Source organism: Taudactylus pleione, unplaced genomic scaffold, assembly GCF_031769625.1.
Source record: "Taudactylus pleione unplaced genomic scaffold, aTauple2 ptg000334l, whole genome shotgun sequence".
NCBI lineage: Eukaryota > Metazoa > Chordata > Amphibia > Anura > Myobatrachidae > Taudactylus > Taudactylus pleione.
The window spans coordinates 2,369,521-2,393,513 of record NW_028284735.1 but is presented as its reverse complement, the minus strand read 5'-3'; the positions used below and the strand labels follow the sequence as shown (position 1 = coordinate 2,393,513).

General features: G+C 42.6%; 1 protein-coding gene across 2 annotated transcripts in view; it reads left to right on the top strand.

Moving 5' to 3' along the window:
- Positions 1-23,721, top strand: part of CBL (Cbl proto-oncogene) — an 81,671-nt gene extending 57,950 nt beyond the window's left edge. Inside the window, exons 15-16 of one of the 2 annotated variants that reach the window (XM_088443812.1) lie at positions 14,391-14,582; positions 20,016-23,721. In XM_088443812.1, the coding sequence (XP_088299938.1) occupies positions 14,391-14,582; positions 20,016-20,269 (446 nt within the window). In that variant the 3' untranslated portion in view covers positions 20,270-23,721. Of the gene's footprint in view, positions 1-14,390; positions 14,583-20,012 lie in introns of both variants that reach the window. The other variant, XM_088443811.1, reaches the window with a different exon arrangement.
- The last annotated feature ends 272 nt before the right edge of the window (positions 23,722-23,993 follow it).

Below are 23,993 nucleotides of genomic sequence, written 5' to 3'. Positions count from 1 at the left end.
AAACGATACCAGCCGCAGAGGCGTTTGGCGGTGGCTTATCCGTTCGCGGATAATTATTTTTCTAAGTGGGAATCCCCTCCACAGGTGGATTCTCATGTGACACGCCTCGTTCGTAGTGCCACTTTACCCATGCCATCCATGTCCTCCCTTAAGGATGCTACGGACCGCAAGGTGGAGGTCTGCCTAAAGTTCGTTTATTCCCCTGCGGGGGGGGGGCCAAGGCGGCCAGCTATGGCCATTTGCTGGGTTGCCAGAGCTATGGAGCGCTGGGCGGATACGTTGGAGGCGTCCTTCGAATTCGGCTGAACAGACGGAGTTGATCGGCAATCTCCGGGATTCGGCCACTTATATCAACGAAGCAGCCTTGGATATTAGTACCCTGGCGTCTCGAATTTCTTCGGCAGCTGTAGCTGCTCGTCGCACCTTGTGGTTGCGATCTTTGAAGGCGGACGCTGATTCCAAAAAGGGTTTGGAAGCGTTGCCTTTTAACGGAGAAGTTCTCTTTGGTCCGGACCTGGACAAAATTGTAGCCACGCTGGCGGCAGCCACATCGGCATGTCTCCCGTCTGCTGCAGTTCCTTCCGGTTCAGGTACGTCGTCCTTTCGGCCTTATAGGGCCCAGGGTAAGCCTAAAGCACAGTCCTTTCCCTGACAGGCTGGCCCCAAAAAATCGGCCAAGCCCCGGAAGCAGGCCTGGAGTACCAGACGTCCGGCCCCTAAGCCAGATGACAAGCCTGCGGCCTGACTGTCTGGGCCTCCCTTTGGGGGATCCCAAGGTGGGAGGCCGTCTGCTGCAGTTCGCCCGGTGTTGGTCGGTCACTACAGACACTTGGGTTCTCGAAGGTGGTCTCACACGGGTATGCCCTCTCCTTCTGGCACAGACCCCCGGCTCGATTCTTCACCACAAGTCTACCATCAGACCGGAACAAAGCCGCAGAGCTGCGGAAGGTCTTGCACACTATGCTTCAGGCTGGAGTTATAGTGCCTGTTCCATTCTCCCAGAAGGGCCAGGGTTTCTATTCCAATCTCTTTTTGGTGCAGAAACCCAATGGGTCGTTTTGTCCCATTCTCAACCTCAAAGCTCTCAACAGGTCTTTGTGGGTGCCGAAGTTTCAGATGGAGACCCTACGGTCCATCATTCTGGCGCTGGAACCTGGGGACTACATGGTGTCATTGGACATACAGGACGCTTACCTGCATGTTCCTATTCTTTCGCGCCATCAGCAGTTCCTCAGGTTTGCAATCCGCAGCGACCACTTTCAGTGGTGGACGTTACCTTTTGGCCTGGTGACAGCACCACGTGTTTTCACCAAGTTGATGGAGGTCATGGCGGCTTCCCTGCGGCTGCAGGGAGTCCGCCTGTTGCCGTACTTGGACGACCTTCTCTTAGTTGCAGGATCTCCGGAGCTCCTTCTACGCCACTTGGATCTGACCATTGCGGTACTGCAACGGCACGGCTGGTTAATAAACTGGCAGAAGTCCACCCTGATCCCGTCTCAGCGGATTCTGCACCTCTGAGCCTTATTGGACTCCGGACAGCAAAGGATCTTTGTGACGGGGGAAAAGATCTCTGCCTTGCAGTTGAGGGTGCGCAGTTGTCTGCAGAGCCGCCGGGTGTCTCTGCACTCGGCGATGAGGTTACTGGGCTCCATGGTGTTGGTATTCAACATGGTGGAATATGCCCAGTTTCACTCCAGACCTCTGCAGCACCTGATCCTGTCCAAATGGAATGGACTGCCTCAGAGTCTAAAGTCCCAGACGATGGTGCTCACTCCAGAGGTTCGCCTGTCCCTAGCCTGGTGGTTGCAGACGACCCATCTCAACAAGGGTCGTTCGTTCTGGGTGGCGAATTGGGTCCTGTTAACAACGGACGCCAGTCTTCGGGGCTGGGGAGCTGTCTCAGGTCCACACTTGTTCCAGGGCAGGTGGTCTCGGGCAGTAACAGAGCTTCCAATAAACATCTTGGAACTCCGAGCGGTTTTCAATGCTCTCCAGCAGGCACATCGGATTCTCCAAGGTCACCCGGTGCAGGTCCAGTCGGACAACGCTACCACCGTGGCCTACATAAATCGGCAAGGAGGAACCCGAAATCGGGCGGCTCTCGTGGAGGTGTCCCAGATCCTGGTATGGGCGGAGCGCAATCTTCCGGCCATATCAGCGGTCTTCATCCCGGGAGTGCTAAACTGGGAAGCGGACTTTCTCAGTCGCCAGGACGTTCATCCGGGGGAATGGTCCCTGCACCCGGACGTTTTTCAACTGCTGGTGGACAGGTGGGGTCTTCCAGAGATCGACCTCATGGCGTCCCGGCACAACAACAAGTTGCCGGTGTACGGGTCTCTGGTGGATGCTCTGCCCGTCCGGTGGATGTTCCGGTTCGCTTATCTGTTTCCTCTGTTTGCCCTTCTTCTGCGGGTAATCCGGAAATTCAAACAGGAAGGAGGGACGCTCCTGTTGATAGTTCCCGCTTGGCCCAGACGGCACTGGTTCTCAGACCTTCAGGGTCTGTCTGTGGACAGTCCTCTGCGGTTGCCGCTACGACCGGACCTGCTGTCACAAGGTCTTTGTCTTCACCCAGACCTAACTCTGCTATCTTTGACGGCGTGGCTGTTGAGATGGCCATGTTGAGGTCCAGGGGCTTTTCCAGCTCTGTAGTGCGAACCATGCTAAGAGCTCGGAAACAGTCTTCTGCGAGAATATACCATCGCGTGTGGCATACGTTCTTCCAGTGGTGTCGACCGAGAGGTTATTCTGTGAAGGCTCATTCCACTAGGTCTGTGGGTCCTTTGTGGGCAGCTCGACGTGGTGCCTCTGCAGTCCAGATCTGCAAGGCGGCCACGTGGTCCTCTGTCCATACCTTTGTGAGGTATTATGCGTTTGACACCTTTGCCTCTCAGGATGCTTCCTTCGGGCGGCGGATTCTCCTTTCAGCACAGGGCCATCCCCACCCTTAAAGGATACTGCTTTGGGACATCCCCAAGGTATCCTGTGGATACCCTATGGACCCTGAAGTAGAAAATATGATATGGTAAGAACTTACCCTTGTTATCTCTATTTCTACGAAGTCCATTGGGTTCCACAGGACTCCCGCCCTGTCGCACCTGTGCTGCAGATGGGCTTTGCTCTGTTCACCGGATTTTCCATCTCCCTCTGGTGAGAATGTGATTCTTGTGTGTGTCCAGATCGTTTTTCTCTCTCTTCCTTCTCCTCCTCCGGCCTATGGCTTGGTACGTAACTGAGATGCCTTGGCTCGGGGGCGGGGTATAGGAGGGGGTCTAGTGCATCCTGGGAGGCTGAAAACTTAACTCTATGGTGCCCGATGCCTGACGTCATCACCTATACCCCAAGGTATCCTGTGGAACCCTATGGACTTCGTAGAAATAGATATAACAAGGGTAAGTTCTTACCATATCTCATATTTTTTTTAATGATTTGGCCATTTTCGATCGATTGGAATGACAAATCGTTGAAGAAAAAAAAGTGCCGTGTGTGGGCATGACAAAGATGCGATGCGCGCTCCTGCTGGTCTTTGATCATGGTCGCTGTTCTCTTCAACATGCAGAAAGATCAGCGACCTGTGTTTCACGATTTGTCACAAATCGTTCTGTGTGTTTGCACATTGAACAATGTGATGTCCAACACAGACTCTATGTTAAAAAAATAATAAATTAAAACCTGTGTAAAAAGTAAAAAAAAAAAAAGTGTCCCCCTTCTCCCCTTCAAATGCACAACCAGCCCAGGGCTTTGGAGACCCAGTACTGGTTGTGCTAAATACAGGGGACAAAAGACGTAGGGGTCCCCTGTATTAAGCTTCACTAGCATCGGGCTAATCAGAACCAGCCCTGATTGCCAAAATACAGGGAACAAAAGATGTAGGGGTCCCCTGTGTTTAGCGCAACCAGCACTGGGCTTTGATCCAGTCCTGGTTATGGAAATACAGGGGACAAAAGGTGTAGTGGCCCCCTTTATTTGCCATAACCAGCACCAAACTTTTTCTAGCATGGCGGTTAATGCCACAGCCAGAGGAACCCTTTGATGGGGTCCCCCGGCCAAAGCATTACCCCATACCACTAGTCAGCCCAGGCCGGGGATCCCTGGGGAGTTGGGAGCTCCCCCACTCCAGGGCACCCCAGGCCTAGGCTGATAGCCCAGGGTTATGCCGGGTTGATAGTGTAGTGTAAATGAGAGTTAAAAATATTCTTTTGCAGTTGAACTACATGTCCCAGCAAACCTCCCTCGCATGCTGGTACTTGGAGAAACACAAGTACCAGCATGCGGGGCATTACAGGCCCGCTAGTACCTGTAGTTCCACTGCAAAATAAATATTAGAATAAACACAGAACACGCACACCATGATAGCAAAACTGTAATAAAACATACATGCACATATTTTTTTTTTTACTTTTTTTTTCCCCACTGGTGGACGTCTTTTTTTTTTTTTAAACACAGATGTATCTCACTGATCCGTCCGTGCATAAGTCATTGATTTTTATTTTTTTTTAAACACCTGATTCGCGTATCTATCACAGATCTCCCTGATCCGTGCATGCATCTCTCTGATATCGCACACGATCTAATAAATATGCAAATCATTAGCTCGTGTACGATAGATCTGGTGTACATCGTGCAGCTTTTGCTGCACTTCGTTCACTGGAGCTGTTGGGGAGAGTTCAAGGGAGATCACTAGTGAGATTGGATCGTTAGCCAAATCGTGCCTTGTGAAACCCACCTTAAGCATGGAGCCGTGGGTTACCGTAGGAGGAGTAATGGAAAGCTTTGATAAAAAAGTGGGTCTTGAGAGCCAGTATGAAGTTTTGTGGAGAGTCTGATTAAAGTTCCATATGTAGGTATTGAAATTGGATGGGTATATGAGCGCTGGTGTAAGAATGTACAATAACTGCCTATGAATATAAAATATGTTGGTAGATAATGGTGCAAGTGTTGCTGAAGTCAAAATTATTGATTGAATGACAGTAGATGCAAACCAAATGAAATAAAAATATGAAAATGGAATTAAAAAAATTTAAATGGAAAAAAAAAAAAAATTAAATAAAATAAGTTCAACAATAAATGATTAATAAAAACAGTGAGAAAAGAAAGACTGAAAGGAAGGAGGAGTCAAGAAAACAGTTTGGCATACAATTATTAAACTGTTAAATGTTTATTGTCTTAATAGACTATTTGGAGGTGTGCCAGTTCTGTAAGTAGCCCAGTCGGATCCGCTGAGATGCAATCCTAGTGCCACCTCACTCACCCTGACTACCTTTGTGTTATAGTAGACTTTAGCTGCGGACTCCCGTCCGAGCCGCGACTACCTGGCACGCCGGGTTGGCGTCGCTTGATGACTTAGCACGCCAGGGGATGTTCGGTTGACTGGTAGTGGTGGCTGCAGTGTTGTTGTCTGGGCACTTCCTCAGACTCCCCAACGCGTTTCAGACCTCCAAGAAGGGTCCTTTGCCAAGGATGGGGAATGATGTGTCTATGGACTATTTATAGGGAAATCTTTATTGAAAAAAAAAAGGTAAAAACAGGATATCCTGTCCCGAAAGTTGTGGGTAAAAGGAGGCAAGCACATGTTTTGGGCTTCATATTGTTTTTATGCCAAATCAAGGAAAATGAAAGTTTAGGGATAGTGAATAGATGAGTAGGGAAAGAAATGGAAATCGATTAAAAGAAAAATATAAATAAATGGAATATAAAATTATATAGGTGTCTATCATCTACATGGATGGATTGTGCAGGAATACTAGTTTATAAAATACCATTGAAAATTACCTAGAGGGGTTTTTTTTAGAATTACTATGGATGAAACTGGCTCTTTAAAAAGTAATAGGATATTAATAAAAATGCTTTTAGTTCTATATCGATGTTTAGTCCGTATGGTTCCAGTGTCTTAAGGTTGTAGATCCACTCAGTTTCTTTTCTCCAATGTTTTTATTAGATCTACTCCTCGCCAATTTTGTGTTATTTTTTCAATGCCCATGAACCTCAGTCCTTTTGGGTCCTTATTGTGACTATGTAAAAAGTGAGCTGATACACTGTGAGTACTGAGGCCTTTTCTGATGATATATAAATATGTTCGGATATTCTTACTTTGATTTTCCGCTTGGTTTGACCAATATACTGAATGCCACACGGGCATTTTAATATATTGCGCCTTCCGTCTCACACGAGATAAAATCTTTGGGTACTTGCGTCCTGTTTGCTTTGAGGTAAATTCTATTGTTCTGTTAATGGTTTTAATTTGATTTTTACATCCACTACAGTTTTTGCAAAAGTGGAACCCTTTTGACGCTTTATTTGTTCTCTCTCTTGTGTCCTCGGTTCTATAGAAACTATTAGTAAGTTGTTGTTTGAGGTTCTTTGCCTTTCTGTATATAATGTATGGTTTTGCTGGTAGTATTTTCTTTGCTTCTTCATCCAACTGCTGTATGTTCCAGTGTTTTGTTAGGATGTTTTCAATCTGTTTGTGGTTACTGTTAAATTGGGTTATGAATGATACTGGTCTTTCTTCCTCTATTGTTTCTTTGTATTGAATGAGTTTCTTCCTGTCTATTTTGCCAATTTTTTCTGATGATATATTTTCTTTGTAGCCCTTCTTGATGAAATTTGACTTAATTTCTTTTGCCTGTTATCTGAAGGTGTCATCTTTCGTGCAATTTCTTCTTAGACAACGAAATTGGCCGTCTGGGATGTTACTTATCCATTTCCTGTGGTGGTTACTTTGGGCAGGGAGAATTATTATTGCCGCTTACATCTTTAATATGGTTCCTGGTCATGATTTTTTCATCTTCTATAAATATATCCAAATCGAGAAAGGTGATGGTCTCTTTACTGTAATTGGATGAAAATTCCAGATTCAAATTATTTTGATTTAGATACATAAGGAATTGTTCCAGGTCATTTTCTGTTCCGTCCCAAATAACTAGGAGATATTCGATGTATCTGCGCCATAATTTGATGTTTGAGTAAGGGTTATTTTGGCAGATGTAGTTGTCCTCCCACCATTCTACAAACAGGTTAGCATAGCAGGGGGTAAAAGATGTGCCCATTTCGGTTCCTCTTGTTTGGAGGAAGAAGTTGCCGTTAAGCCAAAAGTAATTTTTCCTTAGAATGAAGTCTATTGAATCCATTATGAAATGTATTTGTTCGTTTGGAATTGCTGATAGTGTTGATAGGTAATGTTTCGTTGCATCACATCCTATCAACACTATCGGCAATTCCAAACAAACAAATACATTTCATAATGGATTCAATAGACTTTTTTTTATTAATCATTTATTGTTAAACTTTCATTTTATTTGAATTTTTTTTCCATTTAAAATTTGTTTTAAATTCCATTTCCATATTTTTTATTTCATTTGGTTTGCATCTACTGTCATTCAATCAATAATTTTGACTTCAGCAACACTTGCACCATTATCTACCAACATATTTTAGATTCATAGGCAGTTATTGTACATTCTTACACCAGCGCTCATATACCCACCCAATTAAAATTTTTACCAATTTTGAGCTGCGGAAATTCAAGCGCAAACAAGAACCACTATATCCCTATCCCAATATCCATATGTAGGTAGCTGTACAGGCATGTGGTGATGGCAATGCCTACCATTTTACTACAGTACTGTACATTTGCCACTCATTAAAGAGACTGAGTGGGATAGTAGTAAAATAAGAGTCGAATGTTGCTATACAGACTCCACAGCCCCAATATGCAGTCAAAACCTGTATTTCATATTACAATGTAAACTTCATTTGGGAAAGTTGTGATGTTAAAATGATTTATCCTTTTATCCTACAAGGCATTGGGAGGGCAGCATTCTCGTTTTTCCAAAAGTGGTACAATAAGACCATATAATACAGTAAATCTCGATTCAAGAAAGTATCTCCAAAGTTCAACATGTCTCCACAAATAGGTCACTAAAGTAGTGCTTCTCTACACTTACAGATGTGTCCTCCCTCCGGTTTGCTGCAGTCTTGCAGACTCTGCTAGTGTTTTGTTTTGTTTTTTGCTGAAAATACGTCTCGTGCTGCGACTGGAACGCACCATGAAATTGTACTGATTAATTTATTAAGCGACTATTGTATTTCTGTGTGCGACTGAGGGGGTCTATGTAATAAGCCTTGGAGAGAGAGTGAGTGAACAGAGATAAAGTACCAACCAATCAGCTCCGAACTGTATCTATACTGGCTGTTTGAAAAGTGAGAGTTAAGAGCTGATTGGTTGGTACTTTATCTCTGTCCACTTTCTCTGTCTCCAAGGCTTAGTATCATAGACCCCTGAGTCTCTTAATCGGTATGCAAAGTGCAATGATACAGAGCCCTTTTTTCCACATCAAGTTTTGTTTACAAACTCAGTTGCACAAAGATATGTTACATATCAAGTGAATCGGCACAGTCTCATCGCATTGCGTCTCACATGCATTTAGACGTCAGGCACTAGCAGCGTTATACTAGATATGACTGCTTGCATATCTCGCTGTATGGCATATTGAGGCTAGATTAGTAAGGACTCATCTGTACAATATGACTTTCCAATCCACTTACTCTGAAGGAGGTAGCACAGAAGAGCTACAGAAATGGCACTGTCAAATGTCAGGCGCTAAATGAATGGGTCTGACCCTGCTTTTTAGGACTAACCTTCTACTTGTGCTTCATGGCTGAATTTCAAAAAGTGGCTGCAGGAGCTATCCAACGTATTCATGGTAGCAGAAAAAGGAGATTGACCATAACGGCAGCACGAAATGGCGACCTGCACAATGGTCTCCTGCCGTTCTGATTAGTATTTACTGTATACATTTTTGCTAATATTGTGCTGTGGGATATCTTAAAGGGATACCTATTCGATTTCCCTTGCTATATTCAAAGAGACCTTCTCTAATATGAGAAGCACGTCATGCTTTTAAAAGAGGCTTTGCACCGTTATGGAAAATATTTCCCACTAATTAATACCATGCCTGTACTATGGTTAATAGTTGCTATCCTTATTGTCGGGGACTAAGGGCCTGATTCAGCAAGCAACACAAAGGAGAGAACGCATGCACTTGGCCGATGTCTTTGTACTGTGTATGCATCGCACTGCGCGTGCGCGAACTAGCCAGTGTGATCGCGTAAGAGTACACAGACTACACTCAGCGTGTACGCAGACCCCTTCCAATATTGATTGACCAGAAGTGCCGTTTGTGGGTGGAGATATTGGGTGGTCGGGTGAACGCAGGCGTGCCTCTGCGTTGGGACGCCGTTTTAGGGCCGTCAATAATTAAATGAGTGCAGTGATGAGACTCCGTGTAACACAGGAAGTTGCCAAGATCCTGCGCAAGGTCTGGTCAACCACTATTATGCAAATGTAGTCCATGGTTCTCGATGTTACAGATGTTTACGCTACCTTGCGCCCTGATCAGGCTTTGAGTAACGGGATATGGGCGGCTTAATATATAGGGCTGGGCATCTGCATCTTGTGCTGCTGTCTCCGTGCGTATGCATTGATTAGCATATTCTCGCAGCAGACCGGTGCGTGCGTTCTCTCCTTTGCATTCCTTGCTGAATCAGGCCCTAAGTCAGAGCCAATAACTATCACCCTGACTGGTAATACACTAGCGTCAAAACTGCCATAGCACACTTCGCGCTGAGCCTAATATCATACTTAGAATATTCTATCACTCTACCCATCATACCATGCACCTCTTTTTACTGCCACCACTTATGGGAAATAGAAAGGAGCCACAGGTCCCTTAACACTTATCACAATTGAGCAGTCTCCTACTCTGGGGTTTATGTATCAAACAGTGAAAAGCGTGGAGAAGTGGACCAGCGGATAAGTTGCCCATAGCAACCAATCGGCTTTGACGTAGCATTTATCAAGTATAGTCTATAAATTTGCGTGGCCGGGTCTCAGTCCCTCAGCCGGCTTCCCCCCACGTTGCTGATCGCGGCACTAAAGGGGTTAACCCCGTACTGCAGCGCCATCTTTTGAATGGTATAAGCGCTAGGCGCCATGTTTAAATGTATTGGCAGCGCTAGGCATTGAGCGTTTAAAAAAAATATATTTTTAAATGTTAGCTCTGCTACGGCCGGACTCTCCCCGGCGGCCGCGGAAGCACTATGCATTAACCCCTGGTGGACTGAAGCACCACAGCTCCGCACTATCTCCGGTGGCTGCGGCAACGGGGGATCGGGTGAACAGATTCACTGCAGCTGGGGACCCAGGAGCATAGCTGCATCGGGGAGGACTAGAGTAATGAGCCGCCAAGTGCTCCATGCTGAGGCCTGGGAGCCTAGCTCCCGTCACACCAGCGCGGCACTGCAGGGTATAGTGGCTGCATGCTGGGGGATGGACAGGGAGAGTTGGCTCCCTATAACCCCGGCGCTGAGAGGGGGCAGTAGGGAGCTCTCACAGCCAAAGTCCTGTGGCTGCGGCGCTCAGGAGCTTTAACCCCCGATGCATCGGGGGAGATCTCCAGAAGTCCTGGACTGCAGGGGTATGAGAGCCCTGGACACAGTATAAAGTGTAAAATGTTTAAACATGTTTAAACTGTATGTGCAGCACTGAGCTGGGCTCACAGGACCCAAGCTGCGGTGATTAACGCCTGGTACAGGGCACAAGGTGTAGGCACTATGTATTTATATTGAATGTATTTTAAATGTAATTTAAAGTGAAATGCACTTATCTTGGTTTCCCAGGAAGTCTCAGGGGAGCCCAGGGCTCCATGTGAGCTGCTGGATCCCCTCTTCCAGGGAAACTCGCAGCCCTCCCATGCAACCTCATGCCTGAAAGTGGTATGAGGAGGTGCATGGGAAGCTGGTCAATGCAGTTAGCTAAGTGTTTTCAGGGTACTCCAAAGGGCATCCACACGGTGTGCAGGAGATGCTTCCCCCAACCCTAAACGAGCTGACTCCTGGGAGGTGACTAAATCACCAGGTGGGCTCAGACACAGGAGTGACCACTCCCCACTGTCCATAGGGGACAATGACATACATGCATGTGGACAGCACATGCACTTCACTTGATTTGGTAAAAAAACCACAGGGCGGACTTACCCCCTGTGGTAATGTGTATTGGCGTGGCATAAAAAAAGGTCTGTGAGCCAGGTTTAGTGTATGTCTTTGGATATAAAGAACTGCTGTAACATATTTGTATGCTGTGATACTCTCAAGGGGAAGAGTCTTTTTCAAGACTAATTGAGCAATAAACATCTTGCCTTTACAACGACTGCATCTGAATCCTGCGATAACAGAATTGCACCAAAATCTATTCTGTACTCCGACTGTTCTGGATTGAGCCCAGTGTCTCCAAGCTCAAGCCCCCCTGCCAGCTACCGTGCAGATCCTGGTCCATTGCGAGGGGTCAGTGGGTATCAGCCGACACCAACCAGGAGGTGGGGCCGCAGCTAGTCGATGCATACACAGCAGTAAGCGGTTCCAGGGCCGGGGAAGGACCTGGTGGTGGCAGCAATGTTACATGCCCATTGTGCAGTGGGCAGAGCCAGTAACTGACGATAAGCGGGAATCTCTGATACCAAAGTTTCAGTGGGGATCAAGCCTAATCCGTGATCGGGTGGCAAGTGAAGTCATCCGGTCACATATAGGTAGGAGCTGATTGGTTGCTATGGGCAACTTCTCCACGCTTTTCACTGCTTGATACATAAACCTCTCTGTTAGTCTCCCCTGCTTCAATCAATAATAATTATAGTGTAACCTTGGCAATCTAATAGCTTCTTCAAAGACTGGCTTCTGGAGCATATATGAAAATAAACTAATATAGCAACACTTTATTTACAAATGTAAAGTACAATGCTTGGTCACAAATGATATAAATAAAAAGGGTTAAAACTTAAATAGACAAGCGTGTGTTGTCATTTCAAAATAAAAAGGAAAAATTTAGACAGAATTGCACTCTGCTTATTCTGAGCCAAGGGCGGGGGGGGGGGGCAATTGATCCCCAAAGTCTGACCAAGAGCAACATTTTTCCATACATTTTATTACTCCCCTCTCCATAATGTCATGATCTAGTCCCTGATGACTGGCTGGACGGATAATAACCCACGGTACATGCTAGGACTGTCCAAGTAACTTTTAACCAATATATAAATAACTACATCATTTTCATTGTGTAGCAGCAGCATGAAATATATGTTCACATTAATCTGTTTTACTTAAACTATAAAAAGTTGTAACCCAATTATAAACTAGACTTATCTGGGATGTGTGATTGGTAAGAGACCTAATTCTCTTAAACCATATGTCCTAGCGACTCTTAAATCACAGCAGACCTATACACACTGTTACTGGAACTCTGTTGTTTTAGTTATTTGATGGCTATGTAAAAGATTGTTTATTTGCAATAATACATCCTGCAATTATATAAGTACAGTAGTCCTCACCCAGGCTTACAACCAGTTTCTTAACCCCTTCACTATGGAAGACGAGTGAGGCTCATCATTCGTATATACCTTTAAAACTGCGGATGACTAGTCCTACTCTTCATCCGCAGCAAAGTACACCCGATTTAACGTTTTCCCACGAAGAGATGTATGCTGATGTTGTTTTTTTTTTTACTTTTTAAAATCTTGCCAGATATGAGTGGAGGAACTAGATCCCACTACCTCCCCAGCCCTAGCACTTGGCAAGGTGGGAATCACCACAGAGATTATTGCATGGTGCTCACACTGACTGCAGAAAAATCATCCAGTCCAGGGATGCGGGACTCTTCCTCGAACCCCCCCACCCCCCTATCACCCTATACATTTTCCGTTAATCCTTTTCCATCTTGTGCCAAATAAAGAGTTATTTCTCATTTTAATGCCGTAGGTAATCTAGTTTTTATAATGGTAGCACTTGCTGGGCTACCATATTCTTCCTACACACAAAACACTTTTAAACTGGGACAGCTACATTTGAAAAAAAAATGCATTTTCAGTTAAAGTGCAGAATCTGAATTCAGCTTTTTACTATTTTGCAAAGGTGGCTTATTGGCAAACAAGAACCACAAAGAACTCACGTTTGCTTTTGGTTCTCTATCTTGAATTTTCAATAAACACTTTTTTTTGGCCATTTGGGTTAAAAAAAATTTTTTACGTGTTAGAATGCTTAAAATGCTTAGAATTAATTATTTTCCTCTGTAGAAAAAAGAAACACAATATAATTTGTCTGGGTAGCATACTATGATATTGATGTTGGAATGTCAGATAATTACCTCAGCACAAGGGGAAAAAAAAAACCCTCAACAGCGAAGGGGTTAATTTAGTGGACATGGCACTTGGTTTTTGGTGATAGCCCACTTGCAAAAGTAATAGCTTTTATTACTATCTTACAGATGTGTCCTCATATATTGCCGCAGTCACGCCAAACAGCCCATCTCGACGTAATTTGTAAAATCACTTAACAAGACTGCACTGATTTGATACGTGACACTTGTATATCTGTGTACGACTGAGTCTGAATCTACACACAGTGCTACGATGCAGCAGACGCGACTTTTCACTCAAGTTCCGATTTACCAATTCAGATCGTGTAACGCAAGAAGCAAATTTCAATCTAAAAAGACGCTATACTGCTCTGCGCAGCTCACTTGCACCAGGTGTTTTGCATTGCATGGCGTATTGAGGCCAAGTCTATGGAAACACATCTGTAATGTACTGCAGAAATGGGTGCACAGCTGTTAAGTCTTTTTTTTACTTAGTCATCAGCATAATTTAGTAGTCTTATGCTGCATACACACTGTCAGATTTTGTTAAACATATGAACGATAACGATTGTAAAAATCGTTCAAGTATTCATATCGTTGACATGTAGGGCATACATCGACTAACGATGCACGTTCCCACATGTCCGATAGCGATATCTGACCGACTGTTTGCAGACAGATTTGGACATTTAATTCATTTTAATACGGTCAGACATCGTTGATGCAATTGTTCAAATCGTTGATGAAATTGTTCAATCTTTCATTGTTATCGTTCAACGATAACGGTAATCTGACCATGTGTATGCACCATTATTTAGACCTTTTTATTTACAGATTTTTAATCTGTAAATATACAAAAATAAAACAAGATTTACATTCCTGTATGGTAGTAGGACGACTGTGGTGTGTATGTATGTATGTGTGTGTGTGTATATGTATGTATATATATATATATATATATATATATAGTGTTGTGTCACAAAATTTATCAATTGACTACAGCAACTTAAAGCATACTATGGCTCTCGTTCTGTAGTAATTTTAGGCCATTTTTTGGGGGGGGGATTTTTTTATGGGTTGTTGGGATACAAAATTAGCAGGCCAGTTGTTGAACAATGAAAATGCATGTTCACAAGTATGTTAATTTGGTAGACTTTACTTTTTGGTTTATCAAGCATTACTAATGGACTTTTGCTTCTGAAAACAGAGGAGTTTTCTGCCATGTCCAACAATGGGCCTGATGATGATGAAGACGATGTGGAAGATGACAACGACGACAATGGTTATGATATTCCAAAGCCCCACTTGCCAATGACTCCAGCCCGCCGCACACTTTCTGACATCTCTAATGCCGCACCTGCCTTTACTTCCATGACCATCAGCAGAGATTCTGGAGCAGGTACATCAGAGTGTTTAACACTGTATATATCAATGTAACTTTAAAGTATAAGCTTGGAGTATTATGCAGCTTCCACCAAAAATGGCTGTCTGCTAATAGTGCAGTTTATGCTGATCACATCTAATTACAGGCAGATGGAACAATCTGCACAACTGAATGTATCAGGTTGGTGGTTTAAACCAAGGATTAATCCAATTGTGCTGTTAATATAGCAGAACATTTTGGGTTGATGGTGAAGCCTGAAGAAATGTTTAATAGTTCAGTTTTGCTACAAGAAACTTTCTATTGATAACCAATGTTTTTTTGTAGGCAGGTGTTTGCTGTATAAATTACCATAGACACTGCAATTATGCTGGTCAGTTTGGTCATGTTAAACCCAATTGGCTAGAAATCACAGCATATATGGGCCATAAAATTTGTGGATTTTTTTTTTTTTTTTTCTACCCCCTTTCTCCAGTTTTCTAGCTTTATGGTAAATAGGGTGAGATGATGACCACCTACATGGTTAGACATAACGATAGTCCAACCATGCTGTGCTTATTATGGTGGTTATGTATATGTATGTCTATGTTTACATTGGTGGAAATCCAGCTTTTGGGTGGACAAAATATGCAGGGGGGGGGCGTCACACTTTGTATATGGGCACTATCTAATGATAATCGACAAGTGTGTGTATATAATTGCATTATTTTTCCCATAATTAATGTATCTATCTTCTTCCTACTTCATGGCAGCTATTACTTCTGAGATTACTTCAGCTATTATCCCCTTCCCCTAGTATTAGGAAGTTTTTTCCTTACCATGTCCGCTCCACTCTGGGTTTTTAGGTCCCCTCCTCCTACTAGCCTTTCCTGTCTCCTAGTTAGAAGAGAGTCTAGGAAGTTTTGGTTTGTTCTAAAGGGGACTTATCTCAATTTATTCCCAGTAAATGCACCTCTTGTAGCAGCGATCTGGAAGAGGGTAGCACCCTGGGGAGAGGCTGAGGCTTATCATCTAAATGGACCCCTAAGCGCGTCCAATGCATTCTGGTGAGATCTGCAGGTGTCCAGCTGCCTGGCTGTTTTCCCCCACGTGGAATGGTGGACGGAAGTGCAGGGTAAGCTATGCAGAGCGGCTGGTGGAAGACCCAATGACGTGGTCGTCTCAGCAGAAGCATGACACCGGAGTTCACCCGAGGGTTGACAGGAGGAAGATGGCGCCGCACGCTGGACATAATGGAGTTGCTTTTTGGTTAAATCAAATTGGTTAAATCAAATGAATTTAACCAATTTGACCAATCATTTTTGCCAATTTTCCAGTGTTTAAGATCATATGGTGAATTTTTCAGTGGCTCCCATACATTACTAGATTTTCATTCCAACCAGCCAGATTGGACAGAGATCTGACAGATAATTGTAGAGGGTATGCCCAGCACTAGGGATCTAGACCCAAGCTAGCTGGACTTTGATTATGAATCAATTGTGTTGTGTTTGAACATGATGAAGACAATTGGAGTCTGATAAATATCCTTAATAGTCTTCAACTTCAAAGCTGGGAGAGAGAAAATTGTAAAAAATAAATTACTAATCAATCGGCTCCTAGCTATCATTTTTTAACGCAGCCTGCAAAATGTAATTGGAAGCTGATAGGTTAGTACTTTATCTCTCACAATTTTATCTTTCTTCCAGCTTTGATAAATACTCACAATCTCCCCCCCCCCCCCCCCCCCTCTATATTGGAACATTCAATTTTGGATATTGTGAAAAGTTTATTGAAGAATGTATATGTAAATCGGATTAGCGTCTGGACAAAGGATGGTCATGTGGGTTAGCGTCTGGATAAAGGATGGCCATTTCCAAGGTTAGGAATGTCTAGCATGCATACAGATCTAAAAGTAAAGGGATTATTTACTATGGAGACTTTCTATTATCAAAAACACTTTTATTGAATATTTGTGAGAAGCTTCGCTTGATATGATTCTGCAAAATACTATGGCTACAGAAGTGATGGCAAGAAGAGCTCTATGGCTACGTTCTTGGCAGCTGATGTCCATTCGAGAAATTCCCTACTTTTTGGTAATAAATTGGAAACCATTTTACTGAAGATGACGGGAGGTAGATCTGTAAAATGACCTCAGGATAAAAGAGGTAGGTATCCTATGCCATCTGCGAAGCAGCAGTATAAAAAAAAGTTATAGAACCTGGGCGGCAATTCAGCGGCAAATACTCTGCAGGGATGACGAGACAATCCTTTCCTCAATCCTATGGGAGAGACAATCTGAGACAATGACTACTACAGGATCCCGGCACATGCCAGTAGGGGGCAGACTTCTGGAGTCCACCAGTCAGTGGAAGGAGTCTTTTCGAGACTGTTGAGTTTTGGAAGTAGTATCACAGGGATACAGGATAGAATTTTTAGCTATCCCCAGAACAGACAAAAATTGTGGAATTAAGGGTTCCAGGGTCAACTTTGGACGTCAAAGTTTTAGAAGACAGCATGAAGAAATTAATCAACTCAAAAGCTGTGGAATTTGTTCCGCGGTCAGAGGAGGAGAGAGGATTTTATTCTCTTTTGGTAGAGAAAGCTACAGGAGGATTCCAAACCATTTTAGATCTCAGACAATTGAACAAATGTGTGAGTAAATTTCATGTAGAAATCCTGAGATTCATCTTGTTGGGCATAAGACAAAACTATTTTCTAGCATAAATAGATCTAGAGGATGCATATTTTCTGAGATCCTGCACTCAAAGAAAACATCTCAAATTTACTTACCTACCTTTTGGTCTGGCTATGTCTCCAAGAACGTTACAAAGGTGTTGGTGACCGGTGACCATTAGATGTTGCCTGAGAATGCAAGGTATAGCAGTATGGCCATATCTAGACAATCGTCTTAATTGCTGGAAGCTCAAGTGAGATTGTGAGAGAAGCTGTGCACAGAACCAGAAGGTTTCTCCAGTATCACGGCTGGATCATAATTGGGAAAAGTCATTTAAACCCAGCACAGCATATACAATTTTTGGGCGTGCAGAGATGCACTCGAAAATACAATATAGCACTGTCGGGAAAAGCTGTGCAAAGATCCAAAGACTGTTGTCTGTAGTTCAGGTATGCGTCAGAATACCATTACATCTAGGGCTCTGCCTATTGGGAATGATGTTATTTACCATAGATATAATGCTATTGGCAAGGTGGAGAATGAGGAAGCTACAGTGGAACTTATTTCAGTACAGCAGTAAAGTGTTTCCTTTATCTTACCAGATGAACAGACCGCAAGGCACGAGAGATTTTTCGAAGGTGGTGGATAAGTAGAAAAATTAAATCCAGAACAACATTGTCAGAAACACAGGTTTTGGTTCTAACTATTGACGCAAGCTTGACAGGATGGGAGCACATCTGTTAGTGTTAAGTTTGCAAGGACTTTTGGAATTTCAAAGAAAGGTTGATGTCCTCAAGTCAGAAGGAAATGAGGGCGGTTTGGAATGCTATAAATGTTTTCCAAGATAATTTAAAAGGGAAACCTCTAACTATATTTTCAGACAATATAGCAGTAATGGTACAGTATATCTGAATTGTCAAGGTGGTACCAGAAGTCCTAATGGAAGAAGTGTAAACAGTTCTGAAATGGGCAGAAAAATATCTCTGCACTTCCATGGCACATGAATGGCTGACCGGGAACAATGTCATTGCAGATTTCCTCAGCAGACACAAAGTGTTGCCAGGAGAATGGGAATTGGATGTCCAAGTTCTCCGGAGTATAGTGATGAGGTTGGTCATCCACAGATAGATTTGATGGCGACCCATCAAAACATAACTGTACCATGCTTTTTCTCCAGATACCACTTACCGCAAACTAGAGAAGTGGACATTTTTCTCTACCATGGAAGTTCAAACTGGGATGTGTTCCTACCATTTCCAATGATTTCTAGTGTAGTAAGAGAGATCAGAGTAGAATGAGTAGAGGTGATAATAGTGCTATCTTTTTGGCAAAAAGGGGTGTGGTTCCCGACAGTAGTGAGAATGTCAGTGAAAGATCCATGGACTTTGCCAGTTACGCCAGGCCTGTTACACCAAGGGCCGTTGTTATATCTGAAACTTCAAAATCTCCATTTGACGGTGTGGAGATTGAACGGGAACTATTAAGACAGAAAGGTGTCTGAACAAGTGATACAATTTCTTATGCAAATAAGAGAGTATCATCTGCTATCTATTTTAGGATTTGGAAAACATTTATATTTTGGGCAGATCCAAGATTTGATGTGATGAAGGCTGATACACCTCCGGATCTGCTGTTTTTACATTATGGGTTTGAAAAAAGCCTGATATGTTGTGGTTGACTTTAAAAAAAAAATTATATATATATATTATATAATTATATATATATTATATATTTATATATATATTATATATATTATATATATATATATATATATATATATTTTTTTTTTTTTAGATATATTTATGTTTTGGTATTACTCAGAAGTAAAGGCTGCCATGAAGTAGGACAAAGAAAACAGCATTTTATTTCTTAAATATACTTAATGACAACCTGTAATTTACCCTCCCTAATGTGTTTTTTTTTTTTTTTTCCCCCTAAGAGGTGTGAGGAGACACTCAAGACTGAGGAGGGTTAGGAGGAGGAAAGCTATAAACCCAGGGTGGGCGGACCCCGTAGGAAAAAACTTCGGGTCTAATACTAGGGGAAGGGAATGTAATGACTGCCATGAAGAATTTCTAAGAAATTAAAATTATTGGTACAGACTTGTCCAAATACACCTATACTCTGTGCGCTACAAATCGCGCCACACAACTCAGGAGCTCCGTGTGACTTGGTAGCGCCGAGCATCTTTTGTGTAACTTTTTACCCTCGGATGTCTTACTCGCACAGCGATGCGACTAGATAGCACAATCAGCTTCTGCTGATTAAAATGATATGCGGCACGCTTATGTTCTGTGTGCGCCTGCTGGTGTATCTGCATGCCAAATGCTACGTTTCAGTGTCAGTGACTGTAACAGTGTAACGTAGCATTTAGCATGCAGATACACCCGCACTCGCTCACAGAACATAGCCATGCTGCATATCATTTTAATCAGCAGAAGCTTCTGGTGCTATCTTTTCGCATAGTTGTGCGAATAAGATGCATTTGAAGGTAAAAAGTTGCACAAAAGACTCTGCAGTACCGAGGCATGGTGCGACTAGAAGGGCTGTTTAACGTGCAAGAAGGCTAGATGTATGAGGACACATCTGTAAGTTATTTGTTGTTTTTCACTATTTGATTGGAGAGCTTCTTTGAGGAATTAAAATGTGCACATAGATATTTGACATTACACATGTCCTAACTTGCTTATTTGTTGATTGTAAATCTTATATTCATACATATTAATTATTTAAATATTGCACTACAGACTTCCACAGAGAATATTCAAAATGATTGAAAGTTTTTATCTTTTTAGCAGCCCTGGACTCTTCGGTCCCAGAGCGTCCACCAAAGCCTTTTCCCAGGAGGATGAACTCTGAGCGCCGCCCTGCACCTGCTGGAGATGGTGCTGCTTCTCTGCTTTCCAATGAGATTGAAAGCTTGTTAAGCCAGGGCTACTCACAACAGGATGTGAATAAAGCCTTGCTCATTGCCCATAACAACATTGAAATGGCCCGCAATATCCTGCGTGAATTTGTAGCTATCCCCGCTCCTCCTCATGTAGCTACATAGCAGTTGGATCCACTCCTGCACATGGGAAGAGTAAAATAGTGCACCTCTGTCCCTTCAGCTCAAGTGCAGCAGGGAGCAGCTATGGGACCAGTGGGGATAATTGAGGGTACAGGGATATAAGGAGGAAGTTGTCCATACCCCACACCCTAACTGGAAGTATACTTGGCACTGATGAGCAGCATTACAAATCAGGTGATTCCTATCCAATCAGAATGCCCTGTTACCTAAAGCGATGTCCTCTTTTCTTTTATGCCATCTGGATGACTACCTTACCGGCAATGCAGATGTGAAGCTCTGATTGGCTCAGGTTATCATGGATACACTGAATATACCTTCTGCACCCCAGCCCAATTTTAATTTAACTGCCTGTCACTATAGGTCCGATGAGTTTGTTTGCTTACAGCTATTGAGGTGACGTAGGAGAAATGTTTGTGTCTTGTTCTTCAGTGTTATTTAATGTACTTTATTGCTACCTTTCACAAGTGAAAAATGAGGGACTTCAGTGAAATCAGTTGCCTTATTATAAAACCTTTTTAAACTCATGATGGCTCAAAGAGTGGCATTTTGGGTATTGGTTACATTTACTTATTGTATCCTCCTATTGTATGTGTTACATGTTTGTTAATCCTGTGACTAAAGTCATGAGCATTCCAGAAGTTGGGTGTCCTTACTCCCAATTCCAGGTTGCACTTATGCCGCAGATCTCAGGTTTATAGGGGAAGTGTTATGTTACTACGCTGAAAGAAAGGGGACATTTTGGACAGAAAGGCGATCAAGTTAAGTTATGCGCCCATACTGCTGCTTCACCATCATCATCCTAACCCAAATTACATGCACAGAAAAAAATGCATTCATAAACTGTCCTGATGATTGTGTATGTATCCCTGTTTTAATTGTATGCATGTGTGTTTGTATGTATACAAATGGGAAGTATTACACACCTAATGTTCATTCTAGCACCCTGCACTGGTCACAAACCGTGCAGTTACTCTTTCCTGCCTAGGGTGTCTTTCTGCTCTGGTGCTTTTAGCAAACTCAGCTGATGCAACAAACTGCTGAGATACAGACCAGTGTGTGCTAGAAGCACCAGAGCAGAATGTGATACCCCAGGCAGGAAAGAGGAACTATAAAGTTTGTGACAGGTGCAGGGTGCTAGAATGAACACTAACACACATAGAGATACAGTATGTATTGATTTGCCGGTTCGTGCACCTGTTGGTTCTCGGTTACCACTGAAAAATTAAAGTTTTAGGCTTAAGTGGAGAAAATAGCTACCAATAATTGAATACTGGTATGTTTTTCATGCTAATCTAGTCAGTGTTATCTTTGTTCAGATCATTCAAAAAAAAAAAAAACCTCCACCCAAAACTTCAAAATGTTTTTCAGTTTTATTGATTATCGGAAAGTAATTATAAACAGTAGGTTCCTCATAGACTGCCACAAACTAAAACTGATATACGCTCTGCTACTACCACTTGCCAGTTCCTATAATAAACAGTGGTATTGTACATTCATCTCACTCATGAACTTCCCACCCATGTAAAGAGGAATGGGATAGGGTAGGGGTGGCCAACCAGTCAGTGAAAGAGCCCCAAAATATCTGTAGGCATGTCAAAGAGCAGAGATCATGCGTGCGCCCAAGGTGCACATGCTAAAAGGGGTGTGGTCTTGTGCCAGCTAGTCCATGCCCCTTATATGATTTTTGGTAGGGGCATGTAAAAGCGCACACAATCACCGTGGAGGTAACTATTAAAGGGAAAGAAAAAGCCAGAACAATATAAAAAATATGGGAAAAAAAGATTCACATAAAATACACTGAAACAAGCCAAAACCACAAATAATACACTGCAGAAGCCACATCCACAAAAAATACATTGAAAAAAAAAAAGATTCACATAATACAATCCAGCCCCCTCCATGTGTCACTCCAGCAGCCCCTCCAGCAGTCCGTGTCAATCAGGGAAGCCGCATCAGGACAATGGAAGCCGCATGTGGTTCAAGAGACGCAGATTGACCACCGCTGAGATAGGGTATCAAAAGCACCACTAAGTACTTGAAACAGGCCCACTTTATCAGTAGAGTGCACAACAACACTAGAAATTGGTTTCATCATTATATGTGGTTTACATAACTTGGGGAAGGGCTGCCCTATCCTAAATTTTAAGTTTTAGGTACAGTTCTTTTTATTTATTTTTTTAACCTTTTGAAGAACTGCAGTATTTTAGTTGGCATATATAGATAGCCTTGTAAAGTTACAATAAAATTTTAATTTTTCTTTACCCCCTCACACATTTTTGTCTGCAGTACAATACTGAGTGATGCCTTATTTCCCATTTTTTCCACGTTGGGTCTCTACTCTAATATAACATGTCTGCTTTCATTCACCCTGTGCATGTTCTTCTCTGTTTCCATACTGGCCCAGTAAGGTATGAAATTGTGCCACCAAATACCCTTCATAAAATATTTTTATTAGGTGCAAATCCTAGTGCATTAAGGGTTGATAATGCAGTTTTAATATTTTGAGGATGTTTTGATTCCACAATAATTTGTGTGGTTTTACATTGGCGTCAATTACCTCAATATGTTTGGCTCTGCAAATTGCAAGTGTGATATGGATAGATTGTACAGTCGCATGGTTGGATCATGAGCATATTTTGCGATCAGTGGTGACTGTAATTGGATGATGATGGTGAAATATCAAGATGCAGTGTAAATGTCCTCAGCATATGCATCACTTCTGTATTCCTGGGAAAATAGATTTTTAGTAATAATGCAGAACTTCTAACTCTGTAGCAGTTACACAGAGAGACACAACTAGGTTGAATTCCCTTTCCACCCTTAATAAAAATCGGGTTGCATTTTCTCCTAAGAGTGTTGTGCCCTCTGCTATATTTCACTCAAAAGAATGTTAACTTACTGAATAAAACACTTGGTTTCCATTAATGATCATATACAATAAAGGCACTGGTGCAAGCTTGTTTAATTATGCTCTTCTGATGTATACAATGCTCCATTTGCAGTGCCTACTATTAAATGTTTTAAAGCATGTATCCGGAGGCACAGTGCTTTGAAAGAATCTGTGACTTTAGTGCTATCCAGTCAGTGCAATCTTGCAAAATGTAGCTATCCCTTATTCGCCTGACCTGGTAAATTTAGCCCACTGGCATTCGACAGCAAATTTGGAAAGGTAAAATACACTGCATACTCATTTTTGAGCATCACTGTATTGATTATTTTTCACACAATAGCTGTCGCCATACTAAATTTACCATCCCAGGGACTTGGCTGAGTATTGGAGATAGTCTGGCAACAACTGGCTTTCCAAAAATTGCCAACCCATGAATCCCTTTCAAGTCCTTGTTTTTTTTTTTTAGCAGTGTTAAAAGCTTGAATGTTTCATGACAATAGGCCCCCCTTTTTTTTTTTTTATTGTCTTAAGTATTTAATCAGGACCCACAATAGGTAAATATTCTTGCAAACGAGGGCCCATGTGAATTCCCTCATCCTGATTTTGTTTGTATTATGAACCCGTGTTCTTTTAACAGTTGTAGATTATACTAAACAAAAAAATACAATTTATTTATTTAATGACTTTCTTCTTTTGGACTAAAGAGCTTTTCTTATTTTATTTTCTGTTTCTCTGTACAAGTTGTTGGGGAGAAAATTATTTTTTAAATAAAATATTTTTTTTGTCTGTTTAAAACTGTGCTTAGTCTTAATTGGT